Source organism: Eubalaena glacialis, chromosome 14 (genome assembly GCF_028564815.1).
Source record: "Eubalaena glacialis isolate mEubGla1 chromosome 14, mEubGla1.1.hap2.+ XY, whole genome shotgun sequence".
NCBI classification, from domain to species: Eukaryota; Metazoa; Chordata; class Mammalia; order Artiodactyla; family Balaenidae; genus Eubalaena; species Eubalaena glacialis.
In genome coordinates, this window is record NC_083729.1 from 85,993,280 (window position 1) to 86,019,321 (window position 26,042).

Sequence of the window (26,042 nt, forward strand, 5' to 3'; positions counted from 1 at the left end):
GGTCGGAAGCTGAACCAAAACCAGACCGACCTTTGGAAGCGAGCCCTCCCGTGGCCTCTGCACTCCTGGTCCCAGGCCCCGAGGGCGAGGGGCCGCCGCAGGCAGAGCAGCGCGGGTGCAGGAACCGGGGTGGGCCAGGCGCGAGGTGAGGCGGTGTCTGTCCCCTGCAGCTGACCGCGCTCATCTGTGGCTTCATCATCAAGCTGAGGAACTGCCTGCACGACGACGGCTTCTTGCGGCAGCTCTACACCATCGGGCTGCTTGCCCAGTTTGAGAGCTTGCTGAGCACCTACGGTGAGCCGCCTGGGCTGGGGTTGTGAGAGCCTCCGTGTGTGATCCCCTCTCGTCTCCCTAAGTGGTTTTCTGATACACAGGTAACACATACTGATTAAAATGTATCCAAACATACCCCGATAGGTGACAACTAAAAAAAGTCCTACATAGTTACACACACCCCCGCTTGTGGCCCATTTCTGCAGCCACTAAAGTATTAGAGGGCAAGTTGCTGGGTCAAACAGTAGGAGTAGTTTAAAAATTTGTTGATATTTTTCCAAATTGTCTCATAAATGCTCTCTTCTCCTCACCTTCGTTTTCTGTTTATTTCTTCTTAGAAGGTAAAAACGGATAATTTTTTTAAAGTATCTGTTAATCTTTGGAGTTCTAAGACATTGAAGAAATATCAAAAGATCTAAAGAATAGGGAAAGATCACAACACCTAAAGAGCCGGCTTTGCCTTCTGAGGTTCCCACGTGTAGGTCCCCCACCCCTCCCTTCGCCAGGAAAGGGCCGGGAACTACGAGGCGTGGTTGCACCAGCTGCGCTTTTTAGCGTGGCCATAGGACTTCAGTAGTGGGCTTTACTCACGGAGAAGTGAGGCGCTTGGCCAGCCTCCCCCCAACTCTCACCGCCTCGTCCCTCCACCCTGAGCTCATCGCTGTCCTTCCGTGGCCACGCCGAGTCCAGGGGAGAGCGCAGGTCCCCTCTGCCTGACAGCCCTTTCCCTCTCTTGCCTCCAGGGGAGGAGCTGGCTATGCTGGAGGACATGAGCCTTGGGATCATGGACCTGAGGAACGTGACCTTCAAAGTCACTCAGGCCACTTCTAATGCATCAACCGACATGCTGCCCGTCATCACAGGAAATCGGTAGAAATGTTTTTCTGATTCTCAGAACGAGCGCAGTGTTTTAATCTGTGTTCATCACATGTGATGCACGTTTCATTTTTGCTTTATTCCGTTTCATTCAGCTGGAAACGCTCATCCCAGCCCGCTACATTCATCTCACAGCCCTGTACAGGTCGGTGACCAGCAGCTGGGAGATCTCCGAGCCAGGCCAGGCTGCTGTCCCGTCCTGAGGCCAGCGGGGCCTTCCCCTCCTTGCTCGCCTGTCTCCCATCTCGCTGTCGCAGGCCTGACCCTCCTCTTCCTCTGCATTTCAGGGATGGCTTTAACGTGCGGATCCCCCTGCCGGGCCCCCTGTTTGACGCCCTGCCCCGGGAGATCCAGAGCGGGATGCTGCTGCGGGTGCAGCCCGTGCTCTTCAACGTGGGCATCAACGAGCAGCAGACGCTGGCCGAGAGGTGCGTGCCGGGCCACCTCTGTGGGCCAGGGGCTGCGTCCGTCGGGCGCTGAGCTGCTGGGGAGGGTGTGCTTAGTCCTCTTCGGGCTCCGAGGGCCATGTGGACTTTATCCCTCCTTCCTTTAAGTTCAGCCACACGCTGGGCTCGTCTTTGGTGCTGGAACACAAAGATGAACCAGACGAGGTCCGTGCCCTCGAGAGACTTGGGCTGGCAGCAGAGAGATGTGGCTGCGAGGATTACGATGAGTGCAGGGAGTAGGGGCCCTAGTGAGGTCTCAGAGGGTCTGGGAGGGCTTCCTGGAAGTGGCTTTTAAAGAGTCAGTGGGAGTTGGTCATATGAGGAGGTGGAGGAGAGACCTGGCGTCCCAGGCCAAGGAGCCCGAACAAAGGCAGGTGGGGAGAAGCCACGTGGGGCTGGAGGCTCAGGTAGCAGGCTGCAGCGGGCAGGGGTGAGGACGGAGAGGCCTGGATGCCAGGCATAGAGCCACGCCTTGGTCCTAAAGGCCTGCGCCTCGTAAACTCCTCCAGGGTCACCTGCCAGGCAGCAGGGAACAGTCACGTGTGCCCACGTGTGCAAGAGCGTGTGCAGGTGTTGGAGAGGAGGAGGGGATTGGGTGTGTGTAGCTTCTAATGACCTTCTACTGGTACGTGAAAACCTTTCCTGTCACGTCATTACATGCATGTGATCTATGTGTTTTAGAACTAAAAGATATCTTAAAGTACTTGCTGTAAGGACATTTGGTCTCCAGGACGATATGCCATATTCCCGTTGAGCCTTTTGAGCCCAGTGGTCAGCGTCCATTGATCCCCAGGTGTAGGGTCCTCCCCACACGGTCGGAGACCTTTCAGTGGGACAGGACACCATCAGAGTCACATCTGAAGAAGCTCATCTGCCAGCCATGTGCTGGAAAGATGTGAGGGGTCAGATGTGACGAGGGGGTTGTCGGGAAGAGTCCGGGCCAGAGGCGGTGACCTGGATCAGGCAGGGGCAGTGCAGATGGGAAGGGACAGACTGGAGAGCCGAGACGTGGTCTTCAGCGGGGCAGGTGTGAATGGCGACGATGAGAGGAACAGAGCAGGCCTCTAGGTGGGTGGTGAGTAGCTGGTCCTAACCAGGAGAGGGGTCACGCTGGGGGCAGTTGGGGAGCTGGCCTTAGGCTGAGGGCGCCAGCCCAGGAAGCAGAGATCTGGAAGGTGTGGCCAGAGGTGAGGTGCCCACTTCAGGGAGAGTGGGCAGCGTCGGGGCCCCCAGCAAGGAGGTGTCCTCAGGAGGAGGTAACATTCCCTGCGTCTGGCAGCTGCTGTTCCTGACTGCAAGAGTGGTTTCTGAAAAAGGTGTTTCTGGAAAGGTTTCTGCAAAGGGTTGAGGCCAGGCCAGATTGGAGTGAGCAGAGGGCCAGGCGGCGGAGGACATGGCAGTGGACGGGGGACATGGGGAGCAGGGTCTGTGCTCTACTTGCTTGTCTGCTCCTAAACAAGGCCAGCTCACCTATGTCCCAGGGCAACCTCGAGGGCGCAGGTGCCTGGAGAAAAAGCCGTTTTGGGCATCAGGGGTGGTCGGGTTGCGGTGGACCCACAGGAGGGCATCCTGCCCCCCAAGGGATGACTTTGGGACTGTGAAGAGGCTGCCATGCACGGAGGTCGCTGGGCAGGAAGTGGTGGAGGGGGCGTGCGTCCAGGCCTGGGACTCCAGGGCTGCGTGTTTGATGAGCACCTGCGCCTTCCTCACGGGTGGCTTTCCTCCTGGCTCCCCGCGGGCCTGGCTCCCTGTGTGGTGAGGGGAGGGCTGGGGCCCTGCGCTCCGTCCAGCAGGAACAGCTGGTCGAGTCTGGTCGTCCAGCAACAGGGCGACTTCCGATTTGAAGATGGGACTGTCCGGATTCCCCAGCCAGAGCCCCACTGCCGGCCCCGCTCCTGGGCGCCTCCGGGGTGGGAGGACGGAGACCCGGGGCTGCGCGGCGGGGCTGCCCAAGGGCCTGGGTGTCTCGCAGGCATGCCTGTCACAGTCATGCACGGTTCCTGCTCATGAAACGTATTCAGACATGTCACCAACACGGGAGAGATGACCTTAAGCTTGGGGGGAGGAACGTGGCTTAGAATCTAGACGTGCGCCATAAGGATCGAGAGAATTGACATCGTTACCTTTAACGCAGTCACCGTGGCGCTAGAAGAAAGCGACATTAGCCAACTAACGGTGTCCCCCTGTGACCTCCGAAGGTTTGGCGACACGTCTTTACAAGAAGTTATCAACGTGGAGAGCTTGGTGCGGTTAAATTCCTACTTCGAGCAGTTTAAGGAAGTTTTGCCCGAGGACTGTAAGTACTTCTTCACTACGGCCGGTCTCCACCCGCTGTCTTTTGTCCCTTGTGGGGTCTGGGGTTTGCTCAGCGACCTTCCCGGTGCTGCTGCTGACCCTCCCCTGCTTCCCGCCTTGTCACCAGTGGGGTCGGCTGCTTTCATGCCCGAGGTCACCGTGCAAGACACGAAGGGGCTGAGGACAGACCCTGGGGAGGGCTTGCGTGGAGGCGGGGCCAGGTGGGCGCAGCGCCAAGGGGCCCCGCTGGTGTCTGAGGGGCATCTCACAGTCACCGTGTGGCGAGACTGCGGCGGGGCGGGTGGGCGACCACGCTGCACGGCCTCGAGTGGCCGGAGGCCGGCAGGGACTGAGGGCTGGCACGTGGGGAGGCGGGAAACACGCCTGGAGTGCGGGGGATGGAAGAGTCTTAAAGGCCCGAGCGAAGGGGCTAGAAAAACAGGCCTGCGAGATGCCAGAGGATGGCAGGACCGGAGATCCTGCAGGGCCAGGTCGGGGCCCGCGAGTGAGTCGGGGGACATGGTGTGGGCACAGGAGCTCGGGCGGGGGGCCTCAGTCTCCCCATGAACTGAGGGCGTGAGCCCAGCACTGGGCTTGGCGGCCGTGAAGGAGGCTTGGGACGGGTGCTTGTTGGAGCCATCGAGGCTCTGGCCCTGACCACACATCGGAATTCACTGGGGAACCTGGGAAAATCCTCTTGCCAGGGGCCCGGCTCAGAGTGTAGGGGGTGGGGCCTCGGCCTCGGCCTCGGGAGGTTTAGAAACTCCCTGGGTGATCCCCATGTGCTGCAACCAAGCTCGAAAGCGATGATGTTTAAGAGGTCAGTAAAACGCTTTTCTGAGGACTCAGCTGAAGGTCATGGCACCTGGGCTCTCGGGATCCCAGATACCGAGTCGTCATCATGTTCTTCCACAGTGATCATAGTGACCAGTGACAGATTTGTCAAGTCCTTGCACGTGCCAGGCCTTCTACACACTTCCCATGAATTATCTAACTGATCCCACAGCAGCCTTGGGAGGTGGGCTTGGTTTCATACCCATTTGACATATAGTGACACTGAGGCATGGAGGGCAGGTCCCCCAAGGAACCTGGGTCAGGCTAGGTGGCCTGTGGCCAACGCCCACCTTCTGACTGCTCTGGAGGCAGGGACAGTGCCGGCTGCCCAGGCTTGGACTGATGGGACGGGAGCGTGTGCTGGGCCAGCCCCCGGCTAGGGTGCCCTGAGACGGAAGGGCCACACTGGGGGATCAGGAGCCTTGTGGTCAGGAAGGGGGAGACTTGTGCTCAACATTTTGGAGGGCGGCAGTTTCCAGTGAGGCAAGGCCCCGGGAGACGTGAAGTGGCCCCGGGGGTACAGGCCCGGGAAGGGCAAGGCCTGCGGGATCAAAAGCCAGTAGCGCTGCCCACGGCCCAGGACGCTGGGGGTGCCGCAGCCCGCGTGGCCCTCAGCCCAGCAGTTACGCCCGTCCGTGAGGCTGAGGAGATGGGGCCCACCAGCGAGTGCCCCCAAGTCTGCTGGGGTGCCAGTGTCGCTAATCGGGCCGGAGGTCAGGTCGTGCGTCTCCTCCAGGAGGCTCTGGTTCGCGGCCTCTGGGTTCCCACAGCCCCCGTCACACGCCGAGCCCTCTGGCCCGGTCCCCGGAGCAGCGTGGTGCTGGGCACCGAGCAGCAGCGTGAAGTGGTTGGCGTGGGATCCTGCGTGCACCAGGGAGGTTGTGCGGTGGAAGCAGACGCATAGCTCCATCCCACAGTTGGTGGTGATTTACGGATTCAGGCCCCCTGGCTGTTTTCCGTAGACGTGACCTCGAGGCTCTTCTCTTCTCTCTGGTGGTCCTGGTGTTTGAAAATCCCAGGCTTCTGAGGTGAGGTGGTCTGACTGATCTTCCAGCTGGAGGGGTCCTGGAGCAGCCTGGACACCATCGCGGTGGAGGAGGCTGCCCTTCCCACCTCCCCCAAGAGTGGCGGCCCCCCTCAGTGTCACCACCCCCAGCCCTAAGCGTCCTCCAGCCCTGGCGGCAGTTCTGAAGACCTAATGGATCTCCCTCACTCCCTCCCGTTCTCGATGATTCGAGCTCCCCCTCCAGCCCCTCGAAAGAGCTGAAAGGAGGCCAGGCGGTTGCCCTTTGCAGGCGGCACTGAAGTGTCAGTGAAAGTAACGGAGTGCTCCCCGTGCTGGCCACCAGGCCCAGTCCCTGAGCACAGGCCTCCCTTCTTGCTTCAATCACACGGAACCTCCGGCTCCGGCCGGGACTCATCCTTCGGCCGTGTCCGGCGGCGCTGGCTGCCGTGGGCTAAGTCCCCGCGGGCGGCCCCAGCTCCACGACCCCGTCTCTCTTCCAGGCCTACCTCGATCTCGGAGCCAGACGTGCCTGCCGGAGCTGCTGCGGTTCCTGGGTCAGAACGTGCATGCCAGGAAGAACAAGAACGTTGACATTCTCTGGCAAGCTGCTGAGGTGAGGGAAAAAATGTTAATAGCAACAAATTAAAACCTCAGCCAGGAGTGAAGAGAACAGATTTCTCCGTAAGGACACAATGAGAGTTGCCCACTTTAGGGCTGCCTGGATTCTGATAAGCTTGACACAGAAGCTACCCCCTCGGACGTGGTATAACCAGGCTGATGACAGTTGTCCCCTTCCCAAGCCTGCACAGTCGATAACTAGCTAGAGCTCACGGCCTGCTGCATCTTTCAGTAGGTTCAAAGGGAGATCTCTGGGACCTTTGCCATCTCTTTAAACAATATTTCTAGTACACTGCTGCTCAGATCTCCTCATTTCCCCTGAAATGAAGTCCTTATAAGACCTCAGATACTTTCTCATGAATTTGGTTGTGGAGTTGCTGCTCTGAGCCCGGGTATCAGAGCAGTTTCACAGCTCGTCATTCACTCACCCCTGATGAGGGGACCTGTCCACACTGGGACTCACACACAGAGTTGGAATATTATTAGTCGGGCCTAATTCACACATGGGGAGACCCGCCAGCACCCCAAAGTGGCTGATAGCCCTCCCCCCAAAGACTGGAGCCTAGTGCTGCAGACTGCCCTCTTGTGCAGGGACGCACCTGTGGCCACCCTGCTGCACCTTCCAGAACCTCTTGGAGCTCTGGATCCACCACCTATGAATGTAACTTTCTTTGACCCTATTTGTAGTTCTGGTTTATGCCACGTGTCTGGGTCATGAACTCTCCAGCCTGTGGAATTCAGCGAGCACGTCCACGTTCACTTCATCAGTTACGATTTTATTAATTCACTCTTCACCTAGCTCAGGGGCTGCTTAGAATCTTTTTTTTTTTTATCTTTTAAAAAATTTTTTGTGTATTCTCACAAGATGCCCATCTTCCTCCTGATGGTCTTCGCTGAACTTGTTTGGGTCCTTTCTGTCTTGTCCTTCTCCAGACACAGTGCTTAGGACCACACTGTGCCCTCTGTAGAGTGGCATCCCTGGCAGTGGCTGCGTGGTCTCGGCTGAGGCCTCTTGGCCCGAGAAGCAGCACGGGCCGTCTGTAGGGCAGCCTGCAGCGCCTCTGGTGGTTTTCTGAGAGCAGCAGGTCACGGAGCCCGCTGGCGTTAGGTCACGTGGTTCTTCGTGAGGTACCCATGTTGTTCTCACAGTGCAGCATCTCCTGCGGGTCCACAGGCCCTTGTCTGAAGCTCTCGTGGGCAGGTGTTTTAGAATTCACAGGGCTCCATGTTTCAGAAAGGTGATACGGTATACAGGTGGTACCTAGGCGTGTGATAGGGTGCACATCACCTGTGTGTAACGTGGTGCACGTGGATGATTTCACATCCCCGGGGGCGTCTGGGGCAGCACTCTGGAATCAAACTCCTGAATACTGTCTTACTGAAAAGTATGAATATGTATACAAAATGGGATAAATAAAAATTGCAGATAGTTCGACATCCACTCAAGAGCTGGTCATGTTGCCAAACAAGGCTGCCACAAACTTATACCAAAAAAAAAAGTCTTTTGTTCTAGGGCTTTCTCGATTTGGGGACTGTGTACCTAGGATTGCTGCTAGTGGTGCAGAGCAAATGCTCCCAGGTGTCCTTCCATGGGGAGAGGAGGTGCCCTGAGGCGGCCTTTTCTCAGCAGGGGGTTGCCCTCCAGGCGAGCCCCTCACTTGGGAGGGGAGGTGCACTGGTCCTGTACCAGGGCCCCGGGTTGAGCTGGAGGGGAGCCTGGTGAGCAGGAGGTGGCCACAGGGAAGTGGGTCTGCCGAGCTGTTCCCACCCGTGCCGACAAGGAAGAGTGTAGAGACCAGTGGGTCTGTGCTGTAACTTCCAGAAAGGCCTAGAGACTTGGCGTGGGCGGGGCATCCTGGGAGCTCTCTGACCTACCCCAGGGGGTGGGCAGCAAAGGGCTGGTCCAGGCAGAGCTGGGAAGGTGGGTGAGCAGACAGCGGGGCCCCCTGGGAGGCAGCAGCGTCCTGTGGGAGAGGCCCCGGGAGGTGGCCCAGTGCAGCGACCTGTCCCGTCTCTCTCTAAGCAAAGCCTGCCTTCCCGTTGGCAGATCTGCCGCCGCCTCAATGGGGTGCGGTTCACCAGCTGCAAGAGCGCCAAGGACCGCACGGCCATGTCGGTGACGCTGGAGCAGTGCCTGATCCTGCAGCACGAGCACGGCATGGCCCCGCAGGTCTTCACGCAGGCCCTGGAGTGCATGCGCAGGTGAGTCCCCCGGGCCCGGCGGCCGCGCTCTAGTTTGGCTTTGGAAAATTCCTCCACGTCTGCCAAGTCAAACTCCAGGCACGTCACATCCAGTGTCCTCTTCTGAGTCGGGGAGAAAAGAGCCGGCGCTGTGTCTGAGCGGGACCGCACTGAAGCGGGCGAGCCGAGGCAGCGGGGAGGGAGGTGGCGAGCTCGGAGGTGGCGAGCTCGGAGGCGGCCGTGTGGCCGTCCTTTGGCACCCGGTGTCCCCCAGCCACTCACCTTGCTGTGGGTGCGACTCAGGACCCGGGCGTCCCAGCAGGCCCCGGCTGTTCCCATCCCGCGTTGCCTCTTTTCAAACTGAGGGGAGACCGAGCGTCGGCAGGCTGCGCCGGTTGGCTCCGCTTCTCCCAGCGGTGGGCTGGGTTTGCTTTCATGAGCCCAGTGTCCAGTGAGTGTTTCCTGGCAGCAGCCCCTCCCCTGTCCCTGTGCCGTGGCCACCTTGCCCTAATGATGTTCTGATTCCGAGGCAGCAGGCGTGTTTGCAGGATGAAACCTGGGACTAAAACTCTGTCCGCTGTCAGGCGATGCCTTGTTTCCGGCACGGCTGGGGAGCACCTCCCCTCGCGTACCAAAAGAAAGGATAAGAAGCCTGCTCCTCCTGTCTTCTTCCATGTAGCCGCCAATGCTGTTCTAGTCTCGTCTCCAAGTCACTTCTACTGAATGTTCTGTACCATTTGTCCTCTCACCAAATTCTTCAAAGCATTCAATTCTCTTATCCTTTCTGTATGTCTCTGCCGTTTCACCTTCTCACAGTCGTACACGAAAGCGATGCCTGAGCGCCTGCCTCTTGACAGTAGTGTTTTGTAGAACTGGAACCGTTTTGTCCTGTTTGGTCTTTCCAAGTTCACCCAAACCTCGTGACCTCAGGGCTGCCTGTTGATGCACTTTTAGAAAGTTCACACTCTCCCTGCCTCGGCCTCAGGGAGGCGGTGGGGTCTCGGCATCCCTGGTGCGGTCAGCTGCGAGGTGGAGGGGAGGACCGCGCTGGTGAGACGCAGGCCGCCGGCCGCAGAGAGACGAGAAAAATGGAGGGACACAGCTCTAGTTGTGGGGCAGATATTAGGATGGGGTCCATGCCGTAGGCGCACGTCAGGTGTACAGTTGGTACCCCTCAGTCCAGGCCTCTATCCAGTCTTGGCTCCGTGAACACATTCGATGAAAACAATAGTTGGTTCTGACTGCGTCTGAGCACGAAGGTCTCGGGAGACCAGGGAGCAGGTGGCTCCTTAGACACACGGGCGGCCCCATCTGCTGGCCTGCAGCCCGCCAAGGGGCTGTGGGCAGCTACCCACACGTGCACAGGTGAACTGGGAGGCTGGCAACACACGAGGCGCTCTCACAACTTCTAGCACGTGGGTGATTGCTATTCCTTGTAGGAAAATCAGAAAATCCACGTAAGCCCCTACTCCAGTGATTCCCGCACCTACCCACACCCCACAGGACAATTCTCCGTATTCCTGCTACTACAGGGAACACGGCTAACATCCTGATGCGTGTTCACAGATGCATACGTGTGAGTGTGAATGTGCTTAACCCACACATTGGTCAACTTACCCAGTCCCCGAATAGTACACAAAACATATGCACAAACAGATGCAGTTAGATGTGTAATTCTGCCCACTGTTTTAGCCTACTGTTCTCAGTTAACTGTCTTGTGAGCATTTTTTCAGGTTAATGAATGTGGGCCTTATCATGTTTAGCACACCATAATTTATCCAATTTGCTGTCCTGGAATCTTTAAGCTGTATACGGTGTGTCAGCACTTTAAATAAGGGCGCAGTGAATACCCTTGTGTTTTCTCCTATCCACGTCTGCCCTGTTGATTCCTTAGGTTAAAAAGTGTACACCCTTGTAAGGCCTTTAATACAAATGGACAGGTTGCTCCCATACCAGTCACACCCAGTGTCCCGAGGGCCTGCCCACCCGCCCTCTGGGCAATCATCCTGCCACTGCTCTGAGCACTTCTGAGCCTGGGAAGTCGGCCTTGCTTTCCTACATTACGGGCAGGGACCCCGGGGTCCTGAGTAGGGAAGGACCCTCCTCCCATGGGACGGGCATCATTCCCTTGGCCTCCCTCTGCTTCTCTGAAACCCCCATCCGCCTCCAATCATGGATGTCTTTTTAAAGTTTATTTAGGTTTTTCTGAATTTTCTAAAACCTCTGCAGTGAACATATGTTACCTTAATAATCGTTGAAGAAGTTATTAAACAACAAAGCAAAGCTCGATGCCATCTCGCCTCTGCCGCCCCCGGGATCCGCAGAGCACCAGCCCCGGGTGCCGTGCTCGCCACCCCCTTGTCCACCTGGCCTCATGCATTTGTTTCCATGTGACACTGTTACCCCTGACCTCTCTGTTTTTGGATTATCCCGTGTGGGGAAGACATGTCTGTTCATAGGCTGCAGGCCCCAGGTGGCTGGTTGGTAGCTGGTGTTTCCGGCTGCGGCGTGGCCAGGAGCCGCGGGGCAGCCCAGAGCCCTAAGGAGGCAGCAGGAGATTTGGCCGTGCCCTGCGGGGGTTCTCTTGCTTTCTGGCTTGCATCTTACCCAACGGAGGAGCAGAGCATGCAGGCACCGGGGTGGGGCGGCTGGGGCAGGTGGGCTGGGGGAGGGGCAGGGCTGACACTCAGGCTGTCTTGTGTCCTGGAGGCCCAGGGTGAGCACTGGCCAGTGCTGTGCTAGCAAGTGCTTGACAGCCAGCTCTCTCCAAAAACAAAAACAAAAACAAAACCTGATCTGTCTTGTTTGCCGATTTCCGTGGCATAAAAACTCCCACCAGGGCCTGTTTCAGGCTGCCGAGCGACACCACGGACCAGGGAGCTGGGAACAGATGCGCACGCTTGGCTCTTGCCGTCGGAGCCCATTCCAGCTCCCTGCTGGTGGTGCCCCTCCGTCCCCAGTGCAGGGGCCGAAACACAAGAGTGGGCCTTCCTAAGTAGCCCCTGTGGCCCCCGAGACTGCCCTGGCCGGGGTTGTGACCGTCAGTGCTTGTGGCATGAGAAGCGTCCCCCGTGAGAATGGCACATCCAGGGCGTCCAGGGTCCTCCGGGAGCCTCACCTCAGCACATTTCTTCGGTAGCACCAAAGGGGGACAGACCCCCAGTTTCCAGTGAGCTGGGTTGGACTCCATTCTTGGTAGACCCCATCTCACAGAATGATGACTCGGAATGGTAGCTCACACCCTGCCGTTGCGCAGCCTAAAAGCCGAGGCGAGTCTGGTGAGGGCTCTGCCTGCAGTTGATACTGAAGGGAAACGGTTATCATCTGAGTGTTTAATCAGGAGGCAGCTTTGGCGAAGTAAGTTGCACCACCTGCCGCTCAGGCACCTGTGAGAAGGTCAGACGCCCCCGATGGTTCTTCATGTTCAGCCTGCTATTTGGAGTCCACGTCTGGCTGCATGTGCGAGCATGGCAGGGCAGCATGGCGTGTGCTTGGCAGCCGAGGGAGTGAACATGGAAAACCATTTAGTCGGCCTACACGTGTTTGTTTTCAGTAGATTACAGTATTTTTTTCTTATTTTCCCTTCTCTTTCTCTCCTTTTTTTCTTGTAACTGTGCTCGTTTTGTTTTGGTATCCCTTTTACACCCTTTTCTGCATATCATCTTTTTCTTTGTGTTGTGGCTTCATTCCATGTTTTTTTAAATCTTATCTTTTGGTTCTCCTCTTTTTTTCCCATACTTTTGAAAAAATCCATTGCATGTATCTCTCCTTTTCCTTTATTTTCTTTCCCTTTTTCTTTTCCTTTCTCCCAACCTTCTTCCTTTTCACAGCATTGGAACACGGGAGGTAGTCACCCAGAAGAACTTGAGCGGCCTGGTGCCCATCCGAGACTTAAGACTAGACCCCAGCCTCCTCTGTTCCATCCCTTTACTAGCTCTGAGCCCCAATTTACTGATTGCGTGGCTCTTCCTGAGCATAGCATACCTGGTGGCCAAATTGCGTTGCAAATGAATATCATTATGAGAAATTAACAAATCACCAGAAAAACAAAAGTGCCAGAACATGTCCAGCCACCGTGTACCTAACTGGACAGAAGGAATGTGTCAGAGCATGGTCCGCCAAGATATATTTCATGCCTTACAGTTTGACATTTTGTTGTTCTGAATTGTAAACACCTGCCAAATTATTTCACCAAGAGGACGTGTTCGTTTAAATTCTGTAGAGTTTTCAGTGCTTGTAAGGTGTTCTTAACAGAACTCTGTTACTGCTTTGTTTAGCTGGCCTGGAATTACTTGTACCAAATCTCTTACCTTCTGATGTAAAACTATTTATTACCTGTATATCTCTTGTGCCCTGTTTCCTAGAGAGAGGAATTCTGTCAGGAAAGAATTTGTATATTTGATACTATTCTTTAAATGTACTGCTAACCTTTCCTTTCCTTTTGAAGAGAAATGAAAAGTGTAGATGCTTTCTAACTGGCTCATCTAGATAAACCTATTTAATAGGACATGTACTTTCTGCTTTCATTTCAAAGCGTAGTCCCTGAAATTATAGTAGCAAACAGTTTGCAGAATTATAATATTTCCTTGCTTATGTTATTATTTCCAAGTTGGGATGACACAAAGCTGTGAAGACGGTAGCTCATTGTATCAAATCAGGCACATAAAAATAACATATTGCATGTGACTTTAGAATTACTCTTTTAAATCTTTGTCATTAAACTGATCCAGGAACCAATGCACAGAGTAACAAAAGGCTGTTAAAGTTAGATACATTTATTTTTCTTGAAATAGCATTTTTCATCAAAAAAAAAAAACCCCTGCATCTTTAATTCCAGATTCAAGTCCAGATACCTTTTCTCTCTTACAAATCAAATATGGTTAATTATGAAAAAAAAATCAAAATTTACCAAAAAATAAGGCCTGACTTTTGGGCAGTTGTGCCAGATGGAGGTGTGAGAGAGAAAAGGTCACTTTGGTTTCTGTTCTTATCACTCTTAATTTTAACATGGCAATGTCTGTAAAATGGGAGGATTTGTAGCCTTAACATTCCTGTGTGGAAAAGGGTGGCTAGACACCTCTGAAGGCAGCAGAGTAGATGACAGGGAACCCCACAGATCCTGCATAAGAAACGAGCGGCGGCTTCTCTGTTTTCCAGCTCAGATTATGTTGTGCTTCTGTTTTGGCCTCCAGCTGGCTTTCCCATACATTGCATTTTATGGAAGTGGATTTCTTTTCACCACTCTAGAAATACTGGAGTGAATGTAGAGAAGCTGGCTTTTCCAGAAACTTTACACCCAGGCACGCACACAAACCCAGTCCACCACAAAATCTGGCCTCTCCATTCCCTCCCCCAGACTTCCAGAACTTACTCTGGGGTTTCTGTGGTTTGGCCTCAGATCTGAGTCTGGGTTCCAGGAACTGTAGAGGCAGTTACGACTGCAGAAGCAGTGGGTGACAGATGGCAGATGCAGACTTTAAACTCTGAGATGAAAGGGCATCCTCCTCACCGCTGTGTCCTAGACCTGAGCACCGCGGGAGCCTAGGGCAGCTGAGTCCACTGTCCTCACAACGGCAGTGTGGTCGCTCTGTCTTTTCTAGGTTAAGTGAGGTGGCTGCTCTGGGGCACAGCTCCTGACATCTGTCAGGAGGGAGTCTCTCTCCAAATGCCAAGTGACTGGTGGTGTTAAGTTGTAGCAACATGACACTAGTCACAGGTGAGGTCCTGCCAGCCTGTGGCTCTTGTGGAGAGGTGTGTCCACCACTTGTCCTCCTCCACATCAAGGTGTACAAGTCGACTTTCTGAGACCATCTCGTTCCTTTATTGGAAAGAGGGCAGGCAGGGCCCACGGTTCACATTCCATAGCTCCTAGCCTGTTCTGGGTAAAGCACTCCTGCTGCCCCCGGGGTGACACGTGCTGTGCCCGCCTCCGGGCTGGCAGAGACCGTGCGCAGATGAGGGAGACCCTTCTGACCACACAGAGTGTCCCCTCCTCTTCCCGGGTGCCACCGCCCAGCAAACGGGGGCCACGGCCAGCTAGACAAGCCCCCCCCGCCCCCCAAGGGGCCTCACGGACACCATGGCCTGTCCCCGGCTGTCTGCCCCCGGCTGTCATGGTGCCCACTAGGCCTTCCTGTAGGCTTGGCTGCTAAGATAAGAGCGAAATGGATGGAAGGAGAGGGGCTAAGAGTCTTGGTTTTTCTCTTCAGGGGTGGGTCAGAAGGCAGTACATTCTACCTTTGCAGTCACGAGGTGAGATGGAGACAGCGCACCACGAGATCAGACGAGGCTGGGGTGGTGGTGGTGCTTTAGAATATCTGAGGAAGGAAGCTGAGCATGCCTTTGAGCTGAGTTTTCATGTCGCCAAGGCCTTATGAAGTCAGGCTAAATATATATTTGAAATCTTTTCTGCTTTAGTAAGAAACAAGCAGGATAAAACAAAGATGGGGAGATGATGCAAGAAAGGGGAGTCACTGATACTTGGTGAAGGTTTTCAGGTTGCTTCTGAGCTAATGCTAGCGCTGAGGCCGTGTCAGCGCAGGCAACTCTAGATGTTCAGGATCACCAAGACACTCATGTGTCCAGATGAGTTCTAAAGGGGAATATCCCCTCCGGAAAGGAAAAACAGAGCTGTCACTAAAATTAGTTGCCACTTGGGGTTTCAATTCTAATTTTTTGTTTTAAAAAATAGATGTCCTTGAAATAATTTATCGATATAATAAAAAAAATCATGTAGCTTTGAAATAATTAAATCCCTCTTTCTAAAAATCTATCCAAGGCCACCTCAATGTGTATTATGGACTCCTAAAAATAATGCAGCCATTGTGAGGGATCAAAGTATTCTGCCTTAGGATGGAGGTTGGCCCCTGCAGCAGCAAACGCCAGTTACCACAGCACGGCCTTGCCTCTCTCCACACCTCAGGCCCCAGCCCCAGGCTGGAGCTTGTCTAAACACTGGGTGATAGAGTCAGCGTGCGATCAGCCTCATTAGTCAGATTTTGTAAACTCAATCCAAATTCAAACATTTGAGGGAAAATAAGTACAATTTGATTTAAAAATAAAGTGTAATCTTGACTGTAATTTCATGTGTAGTATATTCAGCCAGCTAAACCAGTAATCAGCTTCTTTAACATGTAAATAAAAGGTAATGTCACAGTTCACAAATTCTTCTTCGTTCCTCAGAGCAGTTTGACATTTACTACTGATAGGTAGTTTTTGAAAAGTGTGTACATTTCTTTGTAAATGGAGAAGCCATATCTGAAATAGTCCAATAATGTAAGAGCTTCCAAAGATTAAAGAAGCACCTATATAGCTTCTGCTTTAAACAGAGTATTTTTATCTGATTATTGGATGTTAGACCAACATGGTCTTTACTTACTCTAGGGCTCTCTGCTCATATGGCCTAGGCGCTCAGTGCAGATGACACACACGTAGCTGAGGGCTTTGAGGCTCTCGTGACAAGAAAGCATATCTGAGTTACTGAATTACTTAATAACAAGCAGGTGGATACTTTTCTAAAATACCCGAGTTTATCTTCTGAATAAAATCACTGTCTTAGCAAAAATATTTTTCATGTTCTTAATAATGAGATTGTCATTTTCACTTTAAAAGGCTTGAGCAATTGCCACTGATATTTTTTTTTAAATGCATGACATAATAGTCTTCATACAACTTGAAATATTTTTTTTAAATCACTGTTTCTTGGTAACTGCAAATTTTACATCTCATCAAGGGGATTTTGTACTAAATTTAGTATAGTTTCTTTAACTGCTAGTCTTAGAATAATATAAAACTATAAACTTATACTGTGCTATAGGAAGTCATTCCTATTTAGAATCACTTTTGCCTGTGAATCTGATGTCTATTAGAACATTTCCCAGAGAGCTCCCCTGAGGCTCCCGTTTGGGAATGTGAGGCCTGCCTGACCGCTCATCCTCCTGTTGAGCATTTGCTTTGCCCACTGGGTTGCCATGACAACCCTTGATCAATGCAGCAGCGGAAGAGGCTGGTGGCAGGTTCTCTAGGGAAGGGCCCCTGTGGGCTCTCACTGGCTCAGTGGCACTCTTGAGAGAGGTGACCACAACGAGGGCAGCTCACCTGGAGAAGGTGACCTCGGTGGGGTCACTTCTTCACGACGCCCCAGCGCTGAGAGCCGTGTAGCCATCGCACAGCCCGCGGCATTGCTGTGTGCCCAGGACAGCTGTCTCCCAGGTTGAGACAGCATGTGACAGCCGCCTTCTGAGCCAGATGGTTTTGCTACATGTTGAATTCTGCAAGGAAAATCAGCATTTTGAATTTGAGACAGTTAACAGCTGTTGCTAATATAGAAAAATGCAGCTTTTTAAAGGCTTTCGGTAAGAGTAGCATTTTTTCCATTGAAATTGCCATGTGACAGAACCTCTGAACCACTAGTTAGGATAGACCCCTCAGATAACCAGACACGAAATACATGAAACCATTACCTTAAAAAAAAAAAAAAAAAAGTTGTCCTCCACTTCGATACAGTGCTGCTTTTGGAAATGCAAACCTCGCAGTCCCATACAGCCTGTGTCCATCTCTGTGCTTCTTAATTGCCTTGTTCAGAAACCCACCATCTTACATGTGTATTGTCATAAATGAGTCTGGCATCCATTTAAATTAATCAGCCTTTTTTTTAATGCTATGAAAATAATCAGTTCATTTCATCTGAGTTTAAGTCTTTTCTTTTTTCCTTTTTTACTGCTGTCATTTCTTGTGCTTGTTTTTTCCCCAGTGAGGGTTGTCGAAGAGAAAATACAATGAAGAATGTTGGAAGTCGCAAATATGCGTTTAATTCCCTGCAGCTGAAGGCTTTCCCCAAGCATTACAGGCCTCCTGAAGGGACTTACGGAAAAGTTGAAACATGAACACACGGTTTCCTCTAATTAGCTGTTATGTAATAAATGTGGGTACCCTCTAGTGTCATATATGAATTCTTCAAGAAGACCTGAAGGATTGGTTTTTACTTTTATGTTTTTAAAACTATTTCACTAAAGAGTCTATGGAGCATGTTTTTTGCATTGGAATCCATAGCAGGTAATGTTGGGCTCACTAGTGTGGAGAGTTAACAGCTGCCCATTTAAACAGCCTTCAGCCATAACCACACAGATATCAACAGTTACCTGTATGAATCAAGCCAGGTGCGTCTGAAATGCGAAGACTTTTTAAAACGCCCACTTAGGCAGCTGCTCACCTAACTTATTTTTCTACTGAGTAACTCAAAATTGAGCATTGATTTACAATCTACTTTTTAAAAATCTCCATGTAAAACGGTAAATAATAGTTTAAATGATTGGATCCCGGGCAGACCACTAAACGTTAAATGTTAAGGGAAGTTTTGGGGAAAGACGCTTGCTCTGTCTCATGCGGTCAGGGTGAGTGCTTCTGGTGCATCAGCCTGCCTGTAACAGCACAGGTGGAACCAGGAGTTGAAGTAAAGGCTGATAAATCAGCCTGAGGTAAGACTTACTAGAAGACAACACCTGCAAAGCCGCCCACACAGTAGGGGCCACCCCTGTCCCTTAAAGAACAGGGTGTCTGCTCGAGGACATGAGGCCAGCCGTCTCCTGTTGCCTTATGCTCCGTGTGTAGTCCACGGCCCCAGGGCATGTCTCCCCTTCTTCCCCAGGTCAGGACCTCGCACGTGGTATTGTCTGATGCCTCTCAGTCAACAATGGGGGATTTTGCGTAGAGATAGTGGAAGCCTAAATATTTTCAAAATCAGTGTCCTCTGGTGGGTTTCCCAATTTTTTGTCTTCTAGAAGACAATACAATCATGTTTGAATGTCTGATGAAAGTGTCTTTTAGGTTTGCAATAATTGTTACTACTCATTCTGTTATGTAAGATGGCTGTTGAGAAAGTTGAAATATCTCCTAAAATGAGATTTTGAAAGGGATTAATGGACCATAAAACTTAGGAATTTCATAGAAAATTATGTCTGGTCATCTATTATAAGATGATGATGAGTCATCTGCACATAGCAGAGTTTTTTTCTTAGTTTATATGTTTTTATCAATTCTGTTTTTATCATTATTATGTTTACATGTTATTTAAAAGGCTGTAAAAGAAATGTATGTGGCACATATCCATGATACTGATCCTAATGACTTGTGAACCCTTAGGAAGTTCCTTTATCTAAAATTCTAAATGTTATTCTTTGGGCTCCTCTAGAAATGCCACTTGGAAACATGTAACAAGCTTGGGCCTGGGGAGCTGAAGCACAGGCAAGACCACCCCTTGGCAGGGACAGAGGGTGGGCATCAGGTAAGGGTGGAACAAGGTGACCTTTCAGATGCTTTCTTCCTCATAAGTCAGTGCACACCTGGAGCCTGCTGTCTCCTGATGCCCACCGGTGAGTGTGAACTGGTGTGGAGGGTGAGTCAGTGAGGCACCCTTGGCGCTCACCAGCCCCCGCACAGCTGGGTTCACTGTGGAGGGCGGAGGTGGAGAAACTTGTCCCGCAAGCCCACTGCACAGGTGGCAGCAGGTGGTGTCAGATTCTCCTGCTGTGTCGATCCATGTGCAAAGACAGCTTCCAGTATGGCTGACTTAGTCTTTCACCTCCACCATTTCATTTAATTTGTCATTTTCTAGTATCTATATATTTCCATCTTGACTCATTTTAACATCATTTTTAAACACTCCCTTGTATTTTTAATGTTACTCATACAACTTTCAGATTTTTTTTTTTTCTTTTTTTTTGGTCTGAAGAGCATTACCTGCATTTACCAAAAGGGAATATAGCAAATGTTGTCATCTGTTAGCGGTTTTGCATGTGGCACCTTTATGTGAATATTTTCCTAATTTTGGCTTCATGTTGCATCACCATAAAAGTCGAAGACTTGGCTAATCACGTAGAAAATATTCAGGTTTCAGTATTCCACCTGAGCGTTACTCCCCCGCTCCTGTGCGGTAGTCAGTCTCACGGCGGCACTGCGTGATTACAAAGCTCGTTGAGTGGGGGCCACATTGCCCATCGTGGTGGCTGCAGGTACCCAGGTCACACGGGAGCTTTGAGTTTTCAGTTGGAGAAGGAAGGCAGTTTTACAGGTTCCCGTAAAATAGAGGTTCCATCAAGTGCTCCTTATATAAGGCACCCATTTAAAAAGAAACGTTGAGACGTACTGAAAGCTCAGATGTGACGTGGATTCTGTGAAAGCGTCTGCAGCACAGTTGCCTTTGGTTTCCTTTAAAAACGTACAAATACTGTATAATAACAGTTTTGTCCCTACACAACTGTATTTGCCAAGCTTAGTGCATTAAGGTACTTTTATTTATTTGTTTTGGACAGTATTAATATATATAAACATATAGTTACCGTTTTATATATCCTTAGCTCATTCAAAGCCATGTATGCTGTAAATGTGCTAGTCTTTAGAATGACAATAAACAACTAACGAGATCATTAAACCTGGTCTGCCTGATTCATTCTGATACCTTAGGAGGACTGGTTCTGTGGCCAGCATCTGGCTGGACCATCTGGCTGGACTGATGGGCATTGCGTTGAGTGCTCAGTGTTTGTAAACATGAGACATTTCTGTTTTATAATCCTGTTTTCACTTAGTTGGAAGTAGAGGGCAGTGAGTGTGGGACTCAGCTTCAGACAGACTCAGATCCCTATCCTGTTCTGCCTTTCACTGGCTGGTGACTTTGAGCAGCTTGCTTGCCCTCTCTGAGCCTCCCTTCATGTGCTAAGTATGAAGTTGCTGCTTTTGCCCTTGGTTCCAGTGCACATCAGATTTTGCGTGCACCCTGTAAGAGTGAAGTTCCTGTCTCCCCCAGTCCTGTGGAGATGCTGCAGTTAAGCCTTCAAAGCCAAATGCTCTGGGAGCTCCTCTTCCCAAAGGCAGACCCCCAGGCTGGGGAGCCTGACATGGGGCTCAGAACTCTCCTGTGGGAGAACCTCTGCAATAACTCTCCAGTTTGGGGGGTCACACACCCCCTCCCAGGGGTATGGGATTTGACTGTACTGTGAGTGTGCCCCTCTTACTGTCTCGTTGTGGTTCCTTCTTTATGTCTTTGGTTACAGAATATCTTTTTTGGTAGGTTCTTATCTTTTTTTTTTATTGATGGCTGTTCAGCAGTTAGTTGTGATTTTGGTGTGCTCATGAGAGGAGGTGAACTCAAGGTCCTTCTACTCCGCCATCTTGTCCCAGGAACCGAGGAAATTTTAATCCAGGATCATTGTGCTCACCAGGAGATCAACCATGTCCCCACAGTGAGTATCAGAGAAAAATCCCCTTATGCCTCCAGCAGGAGAGAAAAGGAACCACTCCTGAGATCTGCGTGCTAAGTGTGGACACAGTGGGCAGAGAGATGATTGGCATCAAACGTTCCTGAGTGTTAGCTGCTGCTCGTACCCTCCCACGTCCGTAAGTGTGGGTGGTGTCAACTCGGTGGGTTGCCTGGCCATCCGTTGTGTGACTTGCTGAAATGTCACTCCATGAATGGTCTGATTCTTCATTATGTTGCATCTTGTGCTCAGCACGTGCCCAGGGATCTCCCTTGGATAAATTCCTAGCAGTAGAAATGTACAACTAAAGGATAATTTAAATGTTCTGAAATTTTTGAACTTTTAATATTACCAGAGTACTCCCAGAAAGTTAACCTACCACCTGGAGCACCACCTGCCTTTCCCCTTCTCATCGGAGCTGGAGACGGCACCTTGTTTCACTTCCATTCCTTTGATTACTCTGAAACTGAACATCTTTTATACTTATATTCATGCTTCTACTTTTGTGACTTTTGAGTGTACATCTTTTTCATATGACTAAGTGTTTTTAATACACAGTATATTCACTCCTCTGTCACATTTTGTGGTCTTTTTAAACCTACTTGTCAGTTGTCTTTTGGTTTTGTTGATGGTAGGTAGGGGGTCTACAGAAGTGAAAAAATCTTATGTGGTGATACACACCTGTCTTTTTCTTTTTGCTGTTTGTTGTGAAATTGAGTCCTGGCTTCCCCACTGGAGGTGACACAGCTGGCCCCCCATCCCTGTCTGTGAGAGGGTGTCATGCTGTGCCCTCGCTGAGGGACAGCACTGCACTTGGCACCTTGCACACGCTTGGTTTAATTCCATTTATGGTTCCTGCCTTTGCTCTGGTACTGAGGTTACTTAAAAAATATTCACCTGTTCTTATTGCTAGTACTTACATGGTTTGTTTTACATTTAGAACAATTCATCGTGAATTATTTTTGGCATAAGGCACATGTTGTAGAGTTTGCTACGGTCAGCATGGCTCCCTCCGCTAAGCCAGCCCAAATGTTGCTTCTTTAAAGATAAGCAAGGGGAGACGTTTCAGGACACCGGCCACCGTCACTGTGCACTCCCTCCTGCCCCTCCTCGACGCCATCCTGGGTTTCTGTTCCAGCCTGTTAGTGGGTGACTTGGTTCAACCTGGCTGCTTGGTTCTAGGGGCGGTGACTGCAGAGGTTCTGATTGGAAGAAGGTAAGGGGGGCTGGCGGTTGGAGTTTCCCCATTTGTAATTTTGCTGAGGACAAAAATGATCAGCTGTTCAAAGGGCCGTTACCTTTGTAACTTCCTTACAGGCTGTTCTAACGGGTCTCCCCTGTTTTTTTAAAATTTTTTATTGATGTATGGTTGATTCACAATGTTGTGTTAGTTTCTGGTATACAGCAAAGTGATTCAGTCATATATGTGTATACATATTCTTTTCCATTATAGATTTTTACAAGTTACTGAATATCACTGTGGTATACAGTGGGACCTTGTTGTTTATTTTATATATAGTAATATGTTAATCCCAAGCTCCTAATTTATCCCTCTCCCCCCTTCCCCTATGATAACCATGAGTTTTCTATGTCTGTGAGTCTGTTTCTGTTTTGTAAATAAGTTCATTTGTATCATATTGTAGATTCCACACGTAAGTGACATCATATATTTGTCTTTCTCTGACTTACTTCACTCAGTATGACAACCTCTAGGTCCCTCCATGTTGCTGCAGATGGCATTAGTTCGTTCTTTTTTATGGCTGAGTAGTATTCCTTCGTGTATACATGTGCCACATCTTCTTTATCCATTCCTCTGTCTATGGACACTCGGGTTGCCTCCATGTCCTGGCTATTGTGAATAGTGCTGCTGTGAACATTGGGGTGCATGTGTCCTTTTGAATTAGCATTTTCTCCAGATACACGCCCAGGAGTGGGACTACTGGACGACGTGGTAACTCCATTTTTAGTTGAGGGACCCCCACACCGTGTCCACAGTGCCAGGTTCCATTCCCCTGAGCCCCTTCCTGAAACAGCAAACAGCAAGTTGGAACCATTTTTGAAGTTTTCTTGCAAGATCCTCCTCAGCCTGATGTGTTCCTGTGCTGCCGTCACAAGGTGGACCTTTGGGCACAGGGTGACTCCTTAGTCACACGGCAGAGCTTCCGGCGTTGCCGTCTTTTCTGGCCTGGGGAGTGCCAGGAGCCTGGGCCAGTAGAAGGGCCTGGCCTCAGGTCTGGACATCCTGTTGTGCTCTGGCCGTGGGCCCTTCCAGGACCAGCACCTTCGAGCAAGCCCTTGTGGAACTCTCCACTTGCAGATGGACAAACTCTTCCCCCGCCTCCCCCTGCCCCAATGTCTTCCCTTACAAGCCTCTATGAAGAGTTGATTTTTCAGGAAGTTGTAGTGCAGGTGCTGCTCTGCAGTGTATGAAACGCTAGTCCAGAAGCAAAAGGTTCCCTGGAAGGGGACAGCTCAGGGCGCCTGACCTGCCCCACATGCTCATGAGGGTTGCCCAGAGGGAGGGCAGAGCTGCCTCACAGGTATTGATGATTACCTTTACACTTTTAAATGTACCTTCCTCTCAGAGGCCCTTTCCAAAAGTAGAAAGTAATTAAATTTACAGTGGATAAAATCCAGTATTTGAGAACAGGAAGGAAAATAGAAATGAAAGTGAAATCTCTGAGGGGTGTATGTCAACCCAAAAGATCTTTCATTCCCACGAGCACGAAGCAGCACAGGCACCCGGCAGGGGGAGAAGTGACTGGAGAGATGGAAACTTCTATTTAGCACACTCCATGCTCCCACAGGATTCTGGAAGCGGAACAGCACTGGCCAGAACTGACGGTCCGGCGCCCTGCTTACACTGACCGTGGGCAGTGACACCAGCACAGCAGATGTCAGCCTACAACGTGTCTGGAAGCCAAATGTTGACTTTTAGGTGGAGAGTGCAGGTGGGGTCTGTGCCGTGCTCTGAACTGCAGCAGGGCCCTGTAAGCAGGCCTACACAGGCGCCCCCCCACCCCCAGCCGTGGCCACCAGGGAGACCGCCCCAGCCTCAAGTTACAACTCTATCCTGTGCTGCCCAGGGGAGAATACCCCTCCCCAGTCTATGATGAGATTTGGCAAACAAACAGGTAATAACTTTGTCGTCTTCTTTTTATTACAGCTATCACTACCCAAGCTCCAACACAGATTCCTGAGAGGGTGGGAACAGAATATCTGCACTCCAAATCCCTCCTCAGACCCCTTTTGTGCCTCAGCACTACTTTGCAATGACTCCTTCCTGCACCAGGCTTCCAGTGGGCCTTTTCAGGCAGTCTAGGCAGGTCTGCATTCAATTATAAATCTTTATGGTGCTGTGACTCTCTGTTGTACCATTTAACAGACCAAAAAAAGCCAGGTTGGAGAGGACAGGGAAGCGTGCTTGTTTCCAGAGCGAGGAAGAACATAGCTGCATTTGAGAGATGGATGTAGAGGGATATGGCAGTTCATCACTTCCTCCCTGCTGCTCGCCCTGCCCTTGGCTTCTGTGGTTTTCCCTTCCTGGTCTCTCACTCTACCTCTTCACTCTGATTGGCTTGTTGTCCTCCACCCACCACTAGCACTGTGGTGGTCCCTAGGTTTCTGTCCATAACGTCCTTCTATCGTATTTCACATGCTTTTCCTGAAATATCTTATTAGTCATTCATATAGAATTACCACTCAATTGCTAATGACTCCCAAATTTCCAGATCCATCTAAACACCCAACCATATCCCAGTCATTCTACTTGAGTGTCTCGGTGTCTCAAACATAGCATGTCAACACCAAACTCACGCATTCCACCCCTCTAAGCTGGCTGAGCTCTCCTCTGATAAATGATCTCACCGTCCACCCTGGGGTCACCTTCCCTCCCCTCCACACCCCATCAGCCACTAAGATCATATCTCTTCAACCCATTCCATAATTTCCATCCACACACTCACAGCCCTGGTCCACATCCACATTCCCTCTCATCTGGACCACCTCCCCATAGCTTTCTTATTCCTCCTTCAAGGCCCATCTCAGGCATGCCCTTTTCTATGGCAATTTCTCTCCACAAAATGAGCTGGCCCTTAAAAAAAAAAAAAATTTCCTCAATCAGCCTTGAATATATGCATATTATATTATGCATATCTCATTCATCATGTAACTTACCTTTTACTTTGTCCAGCATGTTAGAGTTACAACAGCAAGTGCAATGCCTGTCACACAGGAGCTATTCAAAAAAGTTCACCGAATGAAAAGATTTTTTTTTGATGTTCAGTTGAAATCTTATTTCAGCACTAGACTATTGCTTTTCTCTCTATATAATCAGTTATTCTAAACACATTATAAGGAGCCAAATTCAACAGGCTCAAGGGAGAAGGCAAACTTAATAGTGTAGTGTGGCAAACACCAGGACTGTGGTTTTCTCTTGGGGGTGAGCAGGCAGGTGTCTGAGGAATGTTAGGCATTACAGAGGGTTCAGACAATATTTCTGTTGATCTGGATGATAGTTACATGGTGATCTACTTTATAGTTAACTGGCAACATTATAAAAACACTGTATTGGGACCAACCTCACACACCGGTGGGCAGGCACAAAAATTGTGCAGACCAAAAGGCAGTGGCACAATATATTTAAAGTGATAAAAGGGAAAAACCTACAACCAATAATCATCTACCCAGCAAAGCTTTCATTCTGATTGATGGAGAGATCAAAAGTTTTACAGACAAGCAAGAGCTAAAAGAAGTTAGCTCCAAAAAACCAGCTTTACAAAAAATATTAAAGGAACTTCTCTAAGCAGAAAAGAAAAGGCCATTACTAGAAACATGAGAATCAGGAAAGGAAAAAGCTCATTGCTAAAGAAAGATAAATATACAGTAAAGGTAGTAAATTAACCATGTACAAAGCTAGTAGAAGGTTAAAAGATAAAGTAGTAAAATGATCGACATCCTCTTTAAGTAGTTAATAGATACACAAAGCTGTAAAATATGACATGAAAACCAGTAAGTGTTGAGGCAGGGGAGCAAAAATGAAGGGTTGTTAAAATGCATTTGATGTTAAGAGATTAGCAACTTAAAATAATCATTATATATACATATGTGTATGTATATATAGAGAGAGCTATACATAAACCTCATGGTAACTACAAGCCAAAAGTCAATAATGGATGCACATGCAAAAAAGAGAATGGAATCCAAATGTAACTCTGAAGATAGTCATCAAATCACAAGGGAAGAGAACAAAAGAAGGAACAA

At 50.4% G+C, this 26,042-nt stretch overlaps 1 protein-coding gene across 7 annotated transcripts in view; it reads left to right on the forward strand.

The window, feature by feature from the left end:
* INPP4A (inositol polyphosphate-4-phosphatase type I A) overlaps window positions 1–21,879 on the forward strand; it is a 127,290-nt gene extending 105,411 nt beyond the window's left edge. For 4 of the 7 annotated variants that reach the window (XM_061210690.1, XM_061210693.1, XM_061210692.1 and 1 more), the window contains exons 19-25: window positions 171–294; window positions 1,017–1,143; window positions 1,437–1,577; window positions 3,794–3,891; window positions 6,231–6,343; window positions 8,396–8,550; window positions 17,282–19,904. In XM_061210690.1, the coding sequence (XP_061066673.1) occupies window positions 171–294; window positions 1,017–1,143; window positions 1,437–1,577; window positions 3,794–3,891; window positions 6,231–6,343; window positions 8,396–8,550; window positions 17,282–17,414 (891 nt within the window). In that variant the 3' untranslated portion in view covers window positions 17,415–19,904. Of the gene's footprint in view, window positions 1–170; window positions 295–1,016; window positions 1,144–1,436; window positions 1,578–3,793; window positions 3,892–6,230; window positions 6,344–8,395; window positions 8,551–12,359; window positions 12,726–17,281; window positions 19,905–20,800; window positions 20,920–21,135; window positions 21,247–21,826 lie in introns of those variants that run through there. The other 3 variants (XR_009703747.1, XR_009703746.1, XM_061210694.1) reach the window with 3 other exon arrangements.
* Window positions 21,880–26,042: the final 4,163 nt, after the last annotated feature.